At 41.4% G+C, this 21140-nt stretch overlaps 1 protein-coding gene across 1 annotated transcript in view; it reads left to right on the top strand.

Moving 5' to 3' along the window:
* Positions 1–12888: 12888 nt before the first annotated feature.
* The window catches only part of cdh22 (cadherin 22), a gene marked incomplete at both ends in the record, with an annotated part of 66849 nt that continues 58597 nt past the window's right edge, over positions 12889–21140 (top strand). Inside the window, one exon of the mRNA XM_084542273.1 lies at positions 12889–13119. Within this exon, the coding sequence (XP_084398399.1) occupies positions 12889–13119 (231 nt within the window). The remainder of the gene's footprint in view (positions 13120–21140) is intronic.

Below are 21140 nucleotides of genomic sequence, written 5' to 3' on the forward strand. Positions count from 1 at the left end.
CAAACCGTAATTAAGTGTCCAGTTTTGCTTTCATCAATATTTATCATTTCGAACGTGAATTAGCGGTTTATGATGGTATCCATAACAGCATGCTTGAATAGGATGAGGTTCAAATGCTAGAGCGGATTGGCCAAAGGAACACACGGATGGTCTTTTTTCAGCATGTTAAAGAAATACCATTCTGTTGTCTTTTGTGTTATTTCAGATCCCTCAGATGGTGATGTTTAAGAGTACAAAATGAAATGAAGTTCACTTTTCTTGGGTTTTAATAATTTTTAAGTGAACCACTCTTGTGATTTACACAAGCATGCTCTGTTTAGTTATGCTTGAAAATTTAATTGGCCGGCTAATGAAGGAAATGTCCGATGGGTTTCAATCTCTTAATTTGCATTTATTCACTTATCGGTTAGAGCCCAGTGGTGAATGTGTTTGGTATATTCATATTTTAGGCCAAAGGTTATCAGTTCCTCCCTGATATGAAATTACAGATGGAGAAGGCTGCGAGTGTCAGCTGCTGGGTTAGTCTCATCGAAGCCATTTCTCAGAATCCTGCACCGTTTACCACGGGCGTGATCATTCTCATCCATACAGTGTGAGCTTATGACTGGGAACTGACTTTGTGATACTTGAGCTTATGAGGATATGCCTGTAAATAGTATAAGCTGTGGGATTTGACTTCATTTACTTGAAAAAAAAAAAAAAAAGATGCAACTCTTTAAAGCCCTCTCTCTTTGGCTGTTCAATGCATGGCAGTTTCCCCAAACACACTTGTGAATGTATCATGTGATTATAGAAGGGATGAGCAAATTGGGAAAGGGAACAAATTGGATAATATAGTGTGCAAAGCCGAATTTACCCTCTTTACCAACATGTCTATTTTTAATATAGTTGAAAAATGCATCCTCAATAAACTACCTATCCACCTTGTTGAGTGTTTTCTGCACAACAAAACACCAGAACAGATTGCGCGGGACTCCGTTGCTCGCATACAACCCGAGGCTGGTGCACAAATCCACTGGTCTGAGTCCCTTCTTATCCATGATGCATCGAGCCTCCTTTCATAAAAAGCGCAAAGGAACCTGTCATACTTGCACTGCGAGACACTCAACTAGTTGACATCATTGCCATCTGTCCAGCTTGCTTAGATTTGTATTTGCATCGGCAAGGAGCACTTCTGCAGGCACCAGTGGTCTCTATTTGTCCTTAGAGGGCCCCGAGTATAGTCAGCCTGGAGCGAAGGGCAGAGCCGGAGCAGTGTGTTGACAGACACCGGCGCGCTTCTTCCATCCTGGGCCCATGTGCACTGACAGCTGTCAGCTACCTTGGCCATCACCTGTCTTTCACGAAGACACACGCATGCACCTACATGTATAGCGTGAAGGCCCACACTGACACGCGTAATGGCTCCTTTGCGCACATGCATGCACGCGAGCACACGTGTGTAAGCAGGAACACACTCGGAGTCACAAAGGAGCAAGCTGGATTTGGCTTTTACTCCAGCCTACCCCTTCTTTTTATTTGTTTCATTTATATGCCCCCACTCTCGCTCCCTCTTTTTCTTGCCATCTCTCTCTCTCTCTCTCTACTAGCCAAAGCCGGGGATACTGAGCACCAGCCACCCGTGAGATGAGCGATTTAGTAATTGTGCAGCTGGCAGTCCAGGCATGGGGGCCTGTGCAGTAGTGGTGGACACTGTGGCATGTATGGGCACAAAGGCCAATGGGGAGAGGGGGAGAGAAAGAGAGGCAGAAAGACTAGGCAGAGGCAGATAGACAGAAAGAATTTAATGGAACGGGGGTAGTCCTTGAAAGCGAAATTTAAGGAAAATTAATGGATGTGAGGACAGAACGAAAAAGAAAAAAAAGAGAGAGTGGGTGCAGGCTCATCTTGGTATGTGGGTGGAAGCTTTTGAGTTTTAAAGAGTAGCAGCAGTGTTGGCATGGGAGAGAGGGAACAAGGGAAAAAGTGGCGGGGGGGTGGGGTGCTAGAGATTTAAAGAGAAAGGCAGGGAGCGAGGGACGGGGGCGGAAAAGCAGCAATTAGTGTAATTAGGAGACCAGCTTTAGCAAGGCACTGACAATATGTCACCTCTCATTATAACCCATAAGCAAACACAGCAGCCTAATTCAAGGCAGCACCCATTCTCTAGACAGTTCCCTGTGTCAATGCAGATTGTTCTCCCCAGTCACGCTCAGCTGCATATCATTGACTTGCCAATACAACATGGGTTTTTGGACTCGGAATATAGAGTCCGGTCGAGGGGAGAGACACAAACAATAGCCAGGTCCAACTAGCATGCCGCAGGAGTGCGAGGCGTTTGGCAGGAAAACAGAAAGGGGTCCGAACCCTTGTTAAACGACAGTGGGATTGATTAATTTAGATGGATAGGATGCGTTAGATGTTTGTGCAGAGGTGCTTTGATTATACAGCGTGTTGGTGTGATTTGGAATTAATATTTGGACAGCGACAGCATAAGGACATTTTGTAAACACAGTGTATGATTACACTTTGAACATAACAATTCCCTATTTCTGTTTTTTTTTTTTTTTTCCTTCCCTAAAACAAGTACTGACGGCATGCGCTGCATAGTATAACAGATAACTCTGCAGTCGCATTTAACTGGAAAAATCAATATGCCGGTCAAGTTTACAGTTGGACAGCTGTGCACACAATGTATAGTCAAACATCTTTGTCATTATTAAATATTTGCCTCAATAGCAGGCTCATCATTTCTGCACAGTTCTGAATACTGAGTACTGCTGTTCCCTTGTTTACACAGCAGCCGTACTGTACCCGATAGCAAACTCGTATTTCTTCACGTTTCTCCGTCTCCCGGCACACGGCCCATTAAAACTTTACCATTGCTACGTAAACTCATTACAAACACAGGCATGTTTCCTGTTTTTCCTCTGGTTCTTCTATTTTTTATTTATTTATTTTTTTTTTCACCTTTCCGTGACATGACACCGTGCTGCTGAGCCAACTGACTGTGACAAATTGGGATTGAAAATGACAAAATAGGCTATTTAATAAGCATGGCGGAGGGGATTGGACTCTGGTGTCGGGTTCACTCGAATAAGCAGACTGTCTGAACTCCTCCTGGGCCCGGCTTTGATGGCAGCTTTCATCCTTCTGATGGGGAGATTCTGGCAACGGAAGATGGAGCCGCGCATGTCTCGCTATCTACAGCGCCCGTGTGTGTCTGTGTGTGTATGTGTGCATAGGGGAAGCTTTGAGTAAAATGCAAAATCAGCGCACACATCAGTCTGAGGCACAGATACACTGTGGCGAGTGAGTGGGCCCAGGGGGAGCAAATGTGGCCACGTGTTAACCTCAGGCTATTAACTTCCAAATATAAACTCCTTGCATCAGATAGTATCACTTGTGCGTGTTATCTCTCTTTTTTTTTTCTCGTCACTACAGCCCTGGGAATAAGAAGCTGTTATTAGAGAGAGATGCTGCGATATTCCCTAATGATACCAGGTTCCATAGAGTTGTCACATTTTTCCACTGGTGTGTGTTGATGCAGAGAGAAACAATACGATGTGTAGACATGTGGATTGTGAAGAAAACACGAGGTTAATCAAAAGGTGCGTGGCCGCTTAAATACACTGTTCATTTATTTGGAGACACTAGCAATATACATCAATCAGCCACAACATTATGACCGGTGACGTGAACGCCATTGACCATCTTGTGACAATTCAATGTTCTGATGGGAAACGTTTGGACTTGGTATTCGTGTGGATGTTACTTAGACATGTACCACCCACCTAGACCAGACAAGGCCAGGCATCCCCACGCCATAGCAACGACACTCCTTGATGGCAGCAGCCATCCCCAGCAGGATGCAGCCTGACACAGGCACACACACAAAAACGGTTTAGGAACAACTCAAAAAACGTGAAAAACAGCACAAGGTGTTGACCTGGCCTCCAAATTCACTGGATCCCAAACTGATCAAGTATCTGTGGGATGCACTGGAACAAGCCTGATCCACAGAGGCCCCTCCCCTCAACCCATAGGACCCAAAGGCCCCCACTAACAACATTCTGTTGCCAAACACCACAGGACATCCTCAGAAGGCCCATGTCCATTCTCTGATGAGTCACAACTGTTTTGGAGGCACAAGGGAGACCTACACAATATTAGGAAGGTGGTCATAATGTTATGCCTGATCGGTGTACGACATAATAAAATGTATTTCAAATAATAAAAGACTAAACTGATCAATACAGACAATTAGAAAACCACGACAAACCTGCAGAGGGAGCGATTGTCGAGCAGAAAATGAGCAACACCAAAACCAAAGAACAAATAAAAGTGACAGCGGCGCGCGCAAAGGCGAACCGAAGTGAAAGATGATGTGCATGGGCCGACAGCATGGAGAAGGTGTAACGACAGAGTGACAGAGGAAAGGAACGAGTAGAAGCCAAAAGAAAAGACATCAAAACAAACTGACAAAGGGAAAGAGGAGTGAGCGGAGGGCGGAAAAGCAATAGGTTTTAGAACTTGCTGACAGTGAGTTAGACACAGAGAGACACAGAGAAGGCAAAAGGTGGTGGATGGAATAGAGAATAAGGTGGTGAAGGAAAAGTGAGAAAGGGAACTAATGGTAGGATGAGTGACTAAGGAAAAGGCAAGGTGAGTGTTTGTGGTGTGGTATTCAAGCTTGAATACGTTGACAAAATCATCAGTCTATAGTTAAGTTTTGTACACATTTGTGTGGAAAAAGAGTATTTTTTTTATGTATGCATATTTTATATTGAGTGAATATACGTGCACTTGCATGCGTTACTTCTTATCTGGTGACCAGGAAGTGGAAAAAGTGGAAAGTGGAAAAGTTTCCGCCCAGTAGGAGTTTGGTGCAGTTCTGACCAGCTCCAACACACACTAATGCCTGTGAAAACATGAATTATGAATTAAAGCATGATATTTTATACTAATGCGCAAATTCAGTGCAGTGAGGCATTTACTTCCCTGCTTCAAACCATTGCATGGTTCAAAATTTGGTTGTGGGCTATGTATTTCTCAGCTGCATTCTTGGACAAATCCCGCTGAACTGTTAGTGGCTGCCATTTTGGGACTCAGACCTATACCTTCTTCTGCTATGAAGAGCTGACTACAGACTCTGTGCTTATAGTGCTATATAATATCAAAAGGCAGGCATGTTTGCTTGCCCATGAAGCTCAGTGGACCCGCAGGGATACTACAGCGATTCCAAACCCTGAACCATACTATTAGCAACAGTATGTTTTCCTTATAAGTGAAGGGATACAATTAATAATTCAGACACATTTACCTTCATTTCTCTCTTGAGTGAACCTCTTCGATAGCTCCTGTGGCTTTATATCAAAGCGATTAATCCGGTTTGTCCAAACTTTATATTGACAACCATGATTGTGCTGCAGAAATTTCATAGTTTTTAAAGAAACATGGCTACTGCTTCCAATGTTGTTTAGAAAAACAAAATAGCAGAGTGTGTATTCGTGAGGCTGCATTGAACCAAAAAGGACGGCTTTCAGCTAAACTCTGACGTCAGCGTGATGAAATGCTCATTGTGACAATGCTACGTACAAACTAATCTTCGATTGCAACACAGGTGTTATATTTACCACTGTCGCTATCATTTGCTATTTGGCAAATCTGCAATCACAAAGTGCAGCTTTTATAAAAGGCCGTAAAGATGTAGAGATGAAAACACGTAAGCTCCACAAAGTTATAACAGTTTATCCAACAGCTATGGAGACATTTCAGACTATGTGGTGCTGGATCAGAATTCCCAACTCCTAACCAAAGTCGCTGGAGTCCATTTGTGAATATATTTACCAAATCTTTACATTCTGTCCTTCGCCATAAGAAAAATCAAAAGGCTTTATTGTACTGGGATAAGGAACACCACAAAAATCTACTTCAGTTTGCGTTTGCCTTTATTTATACTGCACCTTCCCAAAAGCAAAGGCAATTTGGTGTCCCGTACACATGCAGCAAAGAATTATGCATCGTTGGGATTTAAAATATACGAATACAGAGGAAATCAAAAAAGGGGGGAATTTTCAAGGTGCTGGTAGGACTCTACTCATCTATCCGGATCTGATGAGTTGTTGTCAGCTACCTGCTTCGAGAGCTTTTGTTGTAGCCATGGAGTCTGTGCATTCATTAATTGCCACAGTCTTAAAAATGAGCCGGCTTGATCTGCTTCACTCTGAAGTCACTGACACAGCAGAGTGAGGTGTTTCCCTGGAAAACAAAGAAAAAAATTATATATATATATATATATATATATATAATTGTTTTCTTTGCTATACTGCGTGCACTCCACACAACTGTCTAAAATGGTATCTAATCTGATTGGTCAGGGAACAATAGATGCGGGGGAGGGCTAATGGCAGAGCACAGAGGGAACGATCACAAGCTTATCACAGAGTGGAAAAAAAGTGAGAAAAAACTTGTTTTGTAGACAAACTCTAATGAGCTGCTGACCAGTTATTTGGCCCGTTTTGACACATTTCTGCAGGTAACCCTTACTGTTGAGCGCTGTGGTAGCTGCAGGAGAATTACAGCAACAGCAAAATCTGAAAAGAAGTTCCATTCGGTTGTCAAACACTATATTTTCTGTGCTGTAATTAGGATTATTTATTTAATGTCTAATACAGTTTACGTACAAACCATCCAGATTTGGCTTTTTTTTTTTTTATTCAATGTTCACTTTAATTCAAAACTAATTAAACACACACTTCATGAGGGATCCATAGGACAATAATTTCCATATATTCTCCTCACTTCCCTGTATCTGTACTGTCCCCAATCTTCACTTTAAACCATATGCAACAACTTTCATGAAGTTTCATTTGTAAAGCTACATTAATTTTGTCAGACCATAGTGAGCATTATTACGACTAAACGGTTTCTGGCAAATATCTAAAGATCATCTGCCGTAGGGAAGGGAGAAAATGTTAATAGGCAAAAAGGAATAATTTCATGAATCATAAGACTGCTCACTGAAAGTTCAACAGAAATGTAACAGCAAGTCAGGGCAACCCAGGCCGCAAAACCAGTGATTGCTCCAAAATGCATTTCTGTCTTACCCTGGCTGCATAGAAAATTCACCCTCCCTCTGCCTCCCACACACCACCTACTCACATCTCTTCTCGCTTTTGTGCGTTGCAGTGATTTTAGTAGAGGTAACTGTTCATTAGCTCTCAACGACGAAAACTTCGGTCTCAGCCGCCATTACCTGACGTACACAGACAGACTCAAAACAGATGACTGGCTGCCAACAGACGTTTTTAGCAACATAATTACAGAATGACGCTGACGCGCCGGTGAATGAGTATAAATGCTTACAACGGCCTAAGTGTAGACAGCGGTAATCCAAGGAACAGAGGAAAGAGCTGTGTGTTCAAACTAGCGAAGTCTGTCATACGGTAGAAAGAAGGTGGTCCCTAGGGCGGTTGTGAAGTATTGTAATGATCAAACTGTAGGGTTGTACCAAAAGGTATCCGTCTGAGGGCCCTCTTTCTCATTATTTGTTTCACCAGGTCCCAAACAATTGCTTGGTTTGCCTGTCATGTCTGTGCACCCTTGTGTGCAGCCTATGGTGTGCAGATCCGCTGCAAAAGTAGTTGGTCATTCCACAGCATCACTGCTGAGCAAATCTTTCTGTAGACTGACTTACATCCCGTCATGTTACACAATTACTTTCCATCACAGCTTGATAAAAGGCTACCCCGCAAAATAATGAAGATAGTACTAGTTTATTTATATTTTAAGCCATTTTAATTGCCTATATTATCTGCCATATTTTTGTTTCTTTATTGTCACCATATTAATAAGTATGGTCAAAGCAGCATGTCAAACATGGGGGGCAAAAGGCCACTGATTTGAGCTGCTATGGCTACTCCCTGATTAAATGCATTGTAATGCGCGCACACACAGCTACGCTGCATGTTTGCAATGTGCGTGTACGTGTGTGTGTACGTGTGTGTGTATGTGTGTGTCACAGAGACAGAGAGGGCTGTCTGCTGGTCATTGGCCCCATGCCTATCAGTTTGCAGTGATCAGTCTTGCCTGGCTGTCGTCTGTCCGCTGCCAGCTGTCAAAGGGCTTGCTCTGGGCATGCCCACTGATGAGAGGCTGCAGCCATGCTCTAGAATCAATCCAGCACTCTAATAGGTCACGAATGGTTGCACAGTGTTTGCCAATAGCTTTGGACCGGAGACTGAGTAGAGCAGGGAGTGGAAAGAGATAGGAGGAGGAGGAGGAGGAGGAGGAGAGAGAAACACGAGAGATACGTCAGCCATATTTTTTTAATCATCAGCAACAACTTTTACAGCCTGCTACTGAAAAGAAAAGGGCAATAATTGACATGCCGCTAATTTGCCCGTGCCAGCAAAGGTTTCCGACTCCACTGCAGTGGTGGCCAAGTTTCACCGAAACCAGAACGCACTAGCTTAAATCACTCCTTCTCTGTTTCTCTCTCCAACTCATTAGAGTTACCCACTTTTAGGGCTAATTACAAGTAAATATGTACACACTTAATGAAACTCCCTCAGTACAGAGGCAGAACAGAAAAGGGAAGGAATGCATTCATGAAAATAGTGCGGATTTGGTTTTTAGATGTCGAGCAGTTGGTGTTCAGCAAATGTTTCAGTTTGCAAAGCAACTACAGAGCCAGAGAAATATTTGATACGAATGTTCTCCCGATTAAACAAATTCACACCGCCTTCCGTACTGTTAAGTCATCTACTGTGGGGAACGGAGAAAGTGTAGATAGGAAAAATGGAATTAATTCTATCCTCCCAGTTTGCCTTTGAGGCATGGAGGAATAAACAGTATGTTTTTATTTCTTTGAAGTTATCACTCTGTAGCTCAAACATATCTAATTGGAAACTTGAAAATAAGTATTTTCGATCAATTTAAGTCAAATGGGGACTTAAAATATATATTTTTAATCAACAGTTCAATCAACACTAGAGATTAATACCTTTTTACCTCATTAAACATGTATGTGTTAGATGTTTATTTGAACTGAGATGTCTCCTCCACAGTTTTCTGAAGCATGTTATAGTTGATTACAGAATGGATCTAATCTATTCAGTAATGATTATGGTTTGGGTGAAAAACTGCACCAACCTGCAAGAAGATATTGTTTTATAAAGTCTGAACCTTCTGTCTGAACCACTGTGACCGGCTAACACCAAGCAGATTACCTGGCATCTGTGATACTCAAAATAGCACTGTGTTAAAAACACTCAATAGAATACGCTGCTGTGGGCGTGCTTCCACAGGTAGCAGTGAGAAAATAAAATAACAGCCAGGAACAGATGCAAGAGATGGCTAAGCCTCTGGGTTTATCGCGTCCCTTAAGGGAGGCCACGCAGCAGGAAGACAGTCAGTGACGGATGGTCAGACTTTTTCAGACAGCTACAATGTTGGCGTATGGCAACTGTGGAGCTGGGGATGCCTAAATGTTGGAACTTGCTCTTCAGCCCGTTCACGGGTGTGGCATGGTTGCAGAGGGATGATAATATCGTGTCATCCTCATTGACAGGCAACAGGGATTGGCCATTATCCTCTGCAGGGGCAAGTGTTGGATTTTAGAGAGGGGCAGAGGGCAAAGTCAGACAAGCTTGGTCACATTCTGCCTCGCCACTGTCTGAGTGAAGCTCCATCTGATGAGAATGCTGGAAAATAAGCTTATCACTGCCAACAAGCAAACTCCTACTGTTAGTGCACATGCATAGTGCCAGTACACACAGTGCACCACCGGCGCTGGTCCGCCGTGCCAGACCAGTCTAGGGCACAGAGGGGAGAGTCTATCTGTGTCAAGAGACAAAGATTTCTTGACTCCTGAATTGTTTTTGTGGAATTCAGTGTCATGTCAAGTGCAGAGGGAAAGTTACTGGGTCAGGGCAGCCTATTTCTGCCCCCATGATTACCATTGATCGGCAGACAGTGAATGTGCAAAATCCACTTAATGGTTCCTGTGGTCAGGCAAGGTCGTAAGGCAGCACCACAAAGTGTCTGCAGCTGAAAAAGGATTCTCAAGCAAGTAATGTTTTAGGCTTGGTGAGTCCCGTATTGCCTTTGAAAGAGTATGATGTAATGCAACAGAAAAGACAAGAGGTGTTGGGTTTGAAGACCACTTTCCTTTGGTAGAAGCCCAACTAGCAATCTCGGGACATAGTTTTAGAAGGATTTGTGTGGTCTGGTTAAAAGATGCTCCAAATATGCTGCCTTACATGGAACTGTACGTGTTTCTGCAGCGTGACCTTTAATAGGATCTAAAAGTCTAGTAATCTAGTAATAATATTTGTGCTTTCATTTTTATAATTTCAGAATGAATTTCAATTTCAGCGTTGGACTGCTTTGTAAACCATGTTTATGTTCAGGCTACAATATGTATTTAATAATTTAGTACGTAATTGTTTTGTCAAGAAACATACATCCACAGTACTTTCACTTTGGTGATTCTCTTAACTTTCCCATAGATATCTCACCAGTGTTGCCAGATGGGAAATGAAGAAATACAGATTTATCAAAATATCATCGAAATGCAGTAACCTAAGGAATAAACGTGGAGGTTTGGTCATTTGAATGAAACAACTGCTTTATTCGTTGTCAGTCAAATGGCAAACTATCATATATTCTATATCTTATAGGGCCTCAGGATAAATTATGATACCAGGGGCAATCCACAAACATTTTAATTTGCACCATATTACAGGTCAATTTATATGTCATGTATTTTTGCTTATGACCAAATACCTGCTTTTTCAAAACATAATGTTAAGATCCTAACTTTATGGCCTTCTGTAGTTGTGTACGTTTGTCTCTTGCAAATTAAATAATAATGTTTCTTCAGGAGCTTTTCTTCGCGTGGTGAAGCAATCTTGCTTTCTTGAGGTTGTAAGTCCCCAACTCTATCAACCCCTGAATCACATGAATGAGTACACTGCAAGTACAATAACAATCTCAATATATTGCATGTGAAAATCCCCATATAGTTCCTCCATTAATAACACTGACTGTGCTGAAATGAATGAAGAGGTTGGAGCAGTTTAACTTGCTCCTGAACTGTTTACTCTGGAGATTGAACACCCCCAGAGCAGTTTCCAATACCACGGACATTGCCTTGACCAACAGTCTGAGAAGGAATTATTTCCGGAAGCTCCAAGCTTGCTGCCGGGAAGGAGCAGAGTGAGATTAGAAGTCCTCTCCCAGCCAGCAGAAACACAATAGGTTAAACCACCTGCTGGCCTGAGGAGCTTTTCTTCGCCTGGTGTTGCAATCTTCCTTTCTTGGGGTTGTAAGGCCAGAGACATACTAAATGTTATTGTTTCTCTACTTTTTGTCATCCGCCTTTTGTTCTGAATGTTTGAAAGAGACCATTAATCACGCCGAAAGCCACACACAACGCGGTGTTTTTCATTCCCCCTTTAAGTCTTTGACTCATTTCATTTTTCAGTTCTTTCTTTCTCTTTTTGTCTGGCGCTCTCTCCTTTCTCCTCTACCCCCATCTCCGTTTCTGCTCCGTCAGCTCTGTCTAACCTCTGTGCATGTTTCACAACAGCAAAGGACCGTGTCTGCTACCCCCTCCTACTCTCCAGTGTTTGTCAGAAGTATTAGGGGGATGTTGCCTCATTGGATAGAATTAATTGATTAATACTTTTATCCAATTAGTGTTCCCTCATGCAATTAATCAGCTGGCTGAGGTTAGGGCCGCTCCATCAGTCGGACGAAAGGCAGACAGATGCTGTGGGTCTGGTGTGTGATGAACAATGATCTCTCTCACTCTCTCTCTCTCTCTCTCCTTCCTATTTTCCACACACCTGGTTTCCTGTCCTGTTTTCACCATCCTGCCATCACTCTACTTCTTATAGCACATTGTTACAATTCTTGCTGAACACAAGAATTGCCGGTGGAAAACAGTTTCCTGCAGATAATCCCGACTAAATCAACACATGGTGGGTTTTGGGGGCTCAGGAAAACGGAGGTGAAAGAAAGGCAACAGTTTCCAATTTGTGCATTAAAGAGTTAATGTTAGGAAACGTAGGCCACTGTATGTTTAAGTTTGCTACTCAGGCAGCCCTTTCAAAAAAAACCTTTCCAGCTCCAGGTCAACTTACGGCGATGATAACAGCAATTTTCTCTTCTGTCTACAGGTTCCGTGTCTGTGCATCGCTGACGAAGCCGTCATAATTGTGAAAAAAATACCGAAGGACCTTTGAAGAATGAACTTTCCAAACCAATGGATTGTTTTGAAGGGCAAAGCCATCCAAGATCAAACGTAATCAAGGAGAGTAAAATCGCTTGGCCTTTTCCCAGTTCAAGGCTTCTGCTTCAGGAGGTAAAACCAATTTTGGCTTTTCAAGGAAGTGGACTACAGAAGAGTTTTCTACTCAGAAAACTTTAATCGAGTCACTTTTGGACAACTTAGCATTGAACCATCTGGAGGTGATATGGCAAAGAGCGAAAGTGGAAGCAAAGCAAGCAGTAAAAACTAGTCAAGAATGGATGGAAGCCATCACTCTTCTTTGGCAAGCTCCTCAATGCCACTGTATAACCATCATTGAGCCAATCTAGTTAAAAAACGTTCCTTTTGTTGCCTTTAAACTTTACTTTCAAAAAATACTAAATATCAGGAACCTTTCTACTACAAACAATCAGAATGACTGACTTTGTTGAAGTACATGTTCTCTCCAGTTGGTACAAATCCAGTATGGTTCATGACCTACCGTGTATTCAACAGATAACTTCAGCTTGATTTGTGACTCCATGGATTAACGTTTAAGTTCTGTCACAAAGACCTTTTACATTTTGCACCCTGCTGGAGTTGCGTTTGACATAAAACTACATTTTTTCCTTTCCTTTTTTAAAATCAAAATGGCTCCCGTTTGGACAACAGGAGCTCGGGCACTATTAGCAGGACTGGGTCTTCTTAGCTGCTATGCTTTTACTTGGTGTGAGGCCTCAAGGACTAGTGGTACTACCGCTGGAGGGAGCAGACAGGAAGATGGACCCTCGTCACTTGAACGAGTAAAGAGAGGATGGGTTTGGAACCAGTTCTTTGTGGTGGAGGAGTACACGGGCACAGAGCCACTATACGTAGGAAAGGTAAGATATATTTTGAAAGTAAGTGCTGATACAGTGAATCCAGTTGCAAGACTGTTACGACAGACACTATTCAGAGGGATTTTGTACAACAAATTTCCAAGTTGTGGTAAAATGACATTAACAGGAAGATGCTTTCCCAATCACATCAACTCCACATAACAGCAGACATTTTTTGTAATGAGCAGTTCAGATCAGTTCCTAGCAAAAACTGTTCTTTTCATTGAGGAACAGAGTAAATATAGCATGCAAATGAAAACATGTTCCACATATATATGCAAAGGAGCATTTAAATATTAGCTTACTATTTTAGGGGCTAAAATAGTATACACAGTATAAAGACGTGCGGCAGAAAAATAGCGCCAGTTTGGCCAGTGCAAGGAAGCGTGGAGACGTTGTCCATATTTATGCAGTCTATGGGCTTAATAAGTAGGGACACACAGTTTGTACTACAGCAACATTATTATTGACTGATGCTTGTATTTTAGTCTACTAATGTAGTTCAGAGGTTGCGTGATATATTTTATGTGTTGTTATATGCATTGGTATTTGAATTTCTATACCATCAAAGTAAATGCAACCCCTGCAGCAGACACATCCATCAGTGAGGCACCAGTTAGCTTCATTTTCGAATTTGCCATCATTTCTTCAGAGGAACCTGTGATGATTGGGTGTTACCACCGGGTTGGAAGAGTCAGACTTTATTGAGCTCTGAAATTATCATCAGTTCACCATTCCTAATGAGAATTCTTGACCTGCCTAAAGGGGCGTACGCACCAGCAGTGAAGTGGCAACCAGAGATCATGGGAATTTAATTGTATTCAGTGAGTTGCAGTGATGGCAGGCAAAAAAAGCTTTATCAGTGCAAAGTGGCAGGATTTTATTTTCAAATTTTACGTTCCGCTTGTTACATGGTGGGAAAAATAAAGGACAGTTAACCTTGCAACCTACTGCGATCAACTGTTTCCTGCAAGTGATGGGAAATAAGCGAAACGCTTTACATGTGGATGGGGCTTTACCTTATAACCTCAGTCAAGTCAGGCCTAATGAGTTTATAGTGTTCTTACCGTTTAGAAATAGAATGTTGCTCAAATTGTTGCACAAAATAAAAAATCAACATCACACAAATATGCAATTAAGGCTCATTTTCAAACTTTTTATCCTGCAGGAGTTTTATTTACTTAAAGTTTTACTTAAGAAATGAAGTTAATGAAAATGAGATGGCCAGTGCTACATGCACTTCAAGCCGTAATGTTAGTTTTTCATTTTTTCATAAATTAATTTCTCCCCATAAAAATCTCCTTCATTATCCAGTTTACATAATAGAGGGAATCATTTTACATTTCAGGGTAAAACTATGATTCCTGTCAAAGCCCAGCCAAATTAAAGTAATTTGTGACTGGTCTAATTATGCACCTTCCCTAATCAGCAACCAAATGGTGCTCAGTGCACCTTGGTATTTGCACTAAAAGAAAAAGATGCAAATTGACCAAAATAGCTGCCAAGAACGGCCCATTTGAATACACTGAATTGCTAAACTGACACTAGCACGACAAAAAAAAAAAAAAAAAAAAAATCCTCATAATTATTAATAATTGCTCTGTTGTTGCTTTTATGCTCCTGCTGCTTTTCTCTTGCATACAGAGATCTTGAGGTCAAGACCTTGACCTCACGGGTGTAAGAATAAAAAGCGAAAGATCAAGTCCCAGTGGTTATTTGCAGAGAACTGCCTCTCAAATGAACCGTCTCATCAGTGAACAAAGATTAGAGCTTTTTTTCCTTGTGAAGGTGTTAAAAAAGCAAAGCTCTGAATGCACAGTTGTGTCTTCATTAACTTGTCAAAATGCATATATTACTAAAGAATGCTGTACGTTTTTTTGACTAGCACAGTGTATGGCACGACAATGAAAATACTCATCGGTATCAGTGGCTGGTAATTCTTGTGCAATGTGGGACACTCTGTGGTTTTAAGATTTCTTTCACTCCCCCATTCCAGGCCTTGTATTCATTTAAGGACAGAAGCCTCCTTGTTCTCTGATGAACTCTCTCTCTGAAAAACTGTAGCCCACTGGCTGAGAGCTGAGTACATACTGGTCATTCTTCACATGAAAATCTCTTGATGTAAACTTGAGCACTGTGTGTTTAGCGGAAGTTAAAATTCTTCTAATTCTTCTAATACAATTTTAGACCCGCGATAGACTGGCGACCTGTCCAGGGTGTACCCTGCCTCTCGCCCAATGACAACTGGGATAGGCTCCAGCACCCCCGCGACCCTCCAAAGGACAAGCGGTTACCGAAAATGAATGAATGAATAATACGGTTTTGCTCAAACAGTCTGAAAATTGGCCACATCTAGATAAACTGATCTTAACTAGAGTCAATAAGCAACGAATCAAAAGTTGACTCGAAATACCTACGCTATATCCCTAACCTACTGAGCTATTCTTATATTTTACAGTCTAAAGAAAGCTTTACAACATCTGTTCAAGAGATGACTGAGGTCATCCACTAATTATATGAAATGCACATTGTTTTTGTAGCAGGGATTTTTATTTTTATTTACAAATTAGCAACTCAGTAACCTTACCTGTTTACACCAGAGGATAGTTGATTCCCTACAAAAATACCTGCTCTGTTTTATTCTGACTTTCTTATCATTTCACTGCGGAGCATGTTTTCACTTGTCAAAAACAGCCTACAGGCTGCGACAGCTTGCGTATATAATCATCCTCGTTGTAGACAACATACATGAACTAGACATTTAAATCTCCTAAAACGTATCTCAAACATAAGCACAACCACCATTAGATCACTTCTCCAATCATAACAGTCATTTTTAACAGTTTTTTTTTTTTCTTTACAAGTCTTGGAAACATAGCTGTCGTGATTACTTAGTTCCTGGAACTATTTCGTAGCCTTACTCAGTGATGGCAGCCTCAGCAGTGCCCTTCTCTTTGTCCTCAACATCTTGACACCCGAAATGTGATCACTGAATGTTATTTTTCTAATGCAATTAAAGATAATGAGTGCGCGTCACATCAAATCTGCCTTGTATGTATTTTGGAATGTTTTCTTCTCCCCCCCCCCCCCATCCACTCGTTCGCATCCCCTTCATCAGCTGTTTCTCAAATGAACCTCAGTGAGCTGATGAGAGTGGACAGCATGTACGATTCGATTGCCTTACACAGGACGTGATATGAAAAGACGGAACATTAATGCAGACAGAATGAGACTCAGCGATGAGTCACACACATCAATCATGTGATCCCCTTGTTTTGTAAGCATTTAGACATGGCAATTGACCAGCTAATATTGCATCTGCATATATTGATCTCTCTATTCTTACAAATGAATGGAGATGTTACTGAGTAATTATCCTTTGACCGTTATTGGTCTCCAGTTGTGGCAGTGATGCATTCCTGCTGGCAAGATCAACAACGCGCCCAACAGGCAGTACTGTTTGTCAGCCGGGAGACGGAGAAATAAACGAAACTGAGTGATACATGAGAAAGGGAATGAAGGAAGAAAGAAGGCAGCAAATGGAGACTGGGAGAGACGAGGCTTCCTACACTGACTCGTGATTCATTATAGGACAGTGTGCTAGGGAAGGCGGAAAACTGATATTAAAGAGCTTAAGGCAGCTTGGAGCAGGAGAGAAGGGACGAGAAACTATTTTATTAATAGCATGATCTAAAGTTATTGCACTTTATGTGTCCATGGACATCGGGCAGTGCAATCAGGTCTATTAATGGTGTGTATGGTTGAGGATGTGAATGCCTGTGTGTAATTCTTACACTCAGAGTTGGATTTTTGGTATCAACACTTTAATTCGAGTAATGGAGGATTAAATACAAGGAGTATGCCTCTGTGCTGCATAATTACAACAAGTGCGCATATTGCTTTACCCCTACTCAGCAAACTTGCCAAGTTTGCGTGGCCTCACGCTTTGGCTGCCACTACTCTGCCAATAAAAATCAGATTTCCCAATAAAATGGTCACTCACATGACATTAATCTGGCAGATTTGGTCAGAACTGAATAGAAAAAAAATCTTTTATGATAAGAAGGCAAGGAAGCGGGTCTTTGTAGGAAGCAGAACTGCTGTTGAACACAGATAATCTTAAATGATTCCTGTTAAAGGAAGACAAGAAGATAAAAATGACATGACAATGTCTTTCCACTCTTGTTTGACAAAAGCGGTCAGAAATAAAGTCACTGTGAGGCTGCATTTACTTGATTTGGGCCATGTATGTAGCGTGTGCCCATGCTTTTATAGTACAGCAACAAAAAGAGCATAGTTCAAGTGCTTTGTGTACAATTCCGGATGTCTTTTTATATCCGTCCAACATGTTCTTTAAGCCTGTATCTGGCATGGATTTCCTTTTCCTGTCCCAGCAGGAACAGCGAATGAGTGCTTGTGCAGTCCATGTTCAAGGTGCTTCTTTGTCCCATTGTAAGTCTCAAAGCCGAATGAAGCAGATGGACTCATCTTTCTGAAGAAGCTCACTTTGATTTATGACTAGGATTTTCATATTGTGTGGTTTTGAGTTTGACTGCAGCTGGGAAATAAAGCAGACTTGTGAAATTGTAGAAAGCTGATATTATTTTCATTACATCTTATTTAGTAAAGTGTTTCTAAAGTTGTACATGATACCCAGGTAGCGACAAAGCATCATTTGTGCACAATCACTATTCTTCCGGCCAGTAACTTCCCTTCCCCTATTGTGAGCACGTTCGAACAACATTCTATTATTTAGGAATAAATTGGTATTATTTAGCAAATGCCATTTCATATTTTATTGTGGGGAGAGGAGAGAGACGTATTATAGGAACTCTAAGAAAAATTGTTGAAGCCAGGTACGCCTCGGTCGGGAGTCAATTTGTAGCTATATATACCCAGCATCCATTGAAGATGAGTTGAGCTATGTGCTACATATTTTTCTAATTTAATAAAGAGTTTCTAAAGTTGTACATGACACCATACTAGTCTCATGCTATGTTCATACTGTGAGCGACTAAACGTTGCCAGATTCATTGTTAAAGTGTGGTATGGCTTGCCTTTGCTGCTTCCGAGAATGTTATTGTCCAGAAATACATTGTTAGAATTTAGCAAATGTCATTTCCCATGTAATGAAAGAGGGAGAAAAGAAGTTTTACCTTGATACCCGATAAACTTTAAGTTGTTGCTCGTCACAGTTTGAGGTGTCATAATCCCAGGAACATTGAAAGCGAGCTGTTTTTTTTTTTCCACTGAACACAACATTAAATGGCACAATGCAGATGTGTGTTTATGAGCGAGAGGAAACTGTTTACACACAGAAAAATGCATGTGCCATGCCTGTTCAGGCAATTTCCCTTGTCATAATGACGCGAGCTATAATTAGTCGAGACTGTATGTCCAACTGTGACAACATCACTCGGCTGCCATCAAAGAGGAACAGCTTAAGATTGGAAGACTGAAAGAAAGAGAAACTGTGGGGCTGCTGAACATGTTTTGAAAAGGAGGACACGTTTCCTCTTTTGGAGTACAAGAAAGCCTTTTGCTCATGTCCCTTTGACGAATTTGGGGTTTCTGATGTTATTGTACCTTTTGGATTCTTCTGTCTAAGCTTCATCTACCTGCATATGTGTTTTTGCCGTGTTAGTGATATATAGCCTTGATAATGGACTGAGTAACCCTGTCTTCACACAGTTTAAATGTGTTTTATGACATGCAGAATGTGCCTAAAAGTGGAACGCTGCTTATGCACAGTCTCTGCCTCCTATTCCGCACCAGTCAGTACCATCACCCCTTGATTTTAATTTCTTCCTCCGACTGCCATTTACTACCCTCCTCTCATCTCTGGCTCCGACTCTGTCTTCCATGGTCTGTACTCTTCCTTCCCCATAGCCGTCTCCACCTAGGCCGTCTCTGATTCAGTCACCTTGTTACCACTTTGAAGCTGCCAAGATCAGAGAGCTTGACAACTTGCGGTGAAATGTGGCAGGCCTACTCCTGATTACACAGACTTAAAAATAAGACAGCCAATTTGCTTCCACTTTGAAACCCTCGGTAAACTAAAGATTCAGTGCAGCCCACATTCTACACTGTCTCCACTGCAAATGTAAAATACCGCTCCACGAATGTCTTCCTTTTCTGTTCTGTTTCGTAATGGGTTTGAGAAAGTGGTATCTTTCCAAAAAAGATTTCTTTTTTTTTTTTATTCACCACCACTGCATGTACATTTATTTAGTCCTAGTTTGAGTTTTAACATACAAACTCAAAAGAGCTGACCGCCAACTACAAAAGCAAACTTCCGTCACTGCATGTGAATCACGCAATATGTCATCCCTTTTAGGAGGTTAGCCTATAGTGACAGCTTGACACTTTGTTATGACCTAAAGGTGATTCTGACGGGGCATACACAGACTCACTGTCCCCTGAGTCACCCTGCAGCCCTCCACTGTAAACCCCAGGGCGCGGCTGACTATTACTTGGATCAACTTAATGCCTGAATCATAATAACTGTTTAGCGACAGTGACAAATTCACACTTTTTCATAGGTTCAAAAGATAGGCTCACATGATTTATTGAGTATCTATAGGATGTTACTATTATATTCCGAATGCCTGATGTGCATTGAGAATTGCTGGTTATGGTAATCATCCTCTCTAGTAAGAGAAACCTGCATGAATTAATTAGTTTTAGTAGCTGCAATGATCAATAATTATAATAATCATATGCGCCGGTCAAAGACCGCCTCACAGGACAATGCAAGTCCTACAGGGGATACGCACAGAAAGTCGATCGTGCATTATGATAAAAACGATCTACATGGTTTAGCTCATTTGTCTTGCCTTCATTATTTAACAGACGCTCATGCTATCATGGTCGAGTCTGGAACTGTTGGCGCAGATGTAAACACAGAGTACTTACAATTCCTGATGCCAACTTATAACTGGATTGTTCTGAAGAGTAGAAATGTAATATTCATTGACAAATTCTGTAATTTGAAAAATGGATTTATAGAAGTCTATATCTGGGTTTCACATGATGGAGATAATGGCGCTGGCTGAAAGTGTCAGTCACTCTGTCATGAGGACAATTGTCTCCAAGGTTTTCTGTGTCTTGGAGGTCTTCAGTTCTTCTGTGGAGGTCTTCAGTTGCAGCTGAGCTGCATGCCCCTGTAAAAGGAACATATTTTAAAAGCTGCGATACTGAGGGGAAAGTTTACTTGATCAGTAGCTTAAATAATAACATGTGTAATTTGATTATGCATTTGAAAAGGGAATATTTGAGAGGGTAATGTTGGAAATATTATGTTTCATTCTGTTTCCAAATGAGAAATGATTGATGCCACTTGGGTCAAAGTGGCCGAGAACCCCCTTGAATGTCCTCCTTGAAAGGGTATAAAACGTACTGGATGATAGCAAACAGATGTGTCTGTTTTCATTTTACATGTAAACTAAGGAAGGTCAGTGTCCCCTTGATCATTTGCGGATGCCTCGAAATGAGACCATTACAGTTACGTGTATTTTTCTCATTCATTTAAGGTATTTTTTTCTACAAATACAATGCCTGCATGCTGATCCATCCTTTCTCCCATACGACCCATCATCGCCAGTTGTGACACACTGAGTTTAAAAATGTGTATATCGTGATTATGTGACTTTCAACTCAGATGTGAATGACGTTTTAGCAAACGGGCTGCAGTTGTGCCAGTGACTAGTAGTGTGTACCTTAACCTCATCGCTCATTTGTGAGGTGTACTGAACTTGTTGAATTTTTTTCAGACCAGCAGTGTGCACCATGTTTTTTGCCTTGCGCCTCTCACATATCCCCTTGGTGTGATGTTTGTTTTTACTCATACAGTTTAAGTAAATCATATGAGCAATAAATATGGATAGTGTCTGAAACGTTACATTGTTTTCAGTATTTACCCAAATTGAGAAGATCCACGCTCTATTGGCTGAGATTAAATAAACTCTTTTGTATCTGAAAGATGTGTTTCCTCTAAATATAATGTATTTATATGCATGGAAAAG

The sequence above is a fragment of the Chelon labrosus genome, assembly GCF_963514085.1.
Source record: "Chelon labrosus genome assembly, chromosome: 4".
NCBI classification, from domain to species: Eukaryota; Metazoa; Chordata; class Actinopteri; order Mugiliformes; family Mugilidae; genus Chelon; species Chelon labrosus.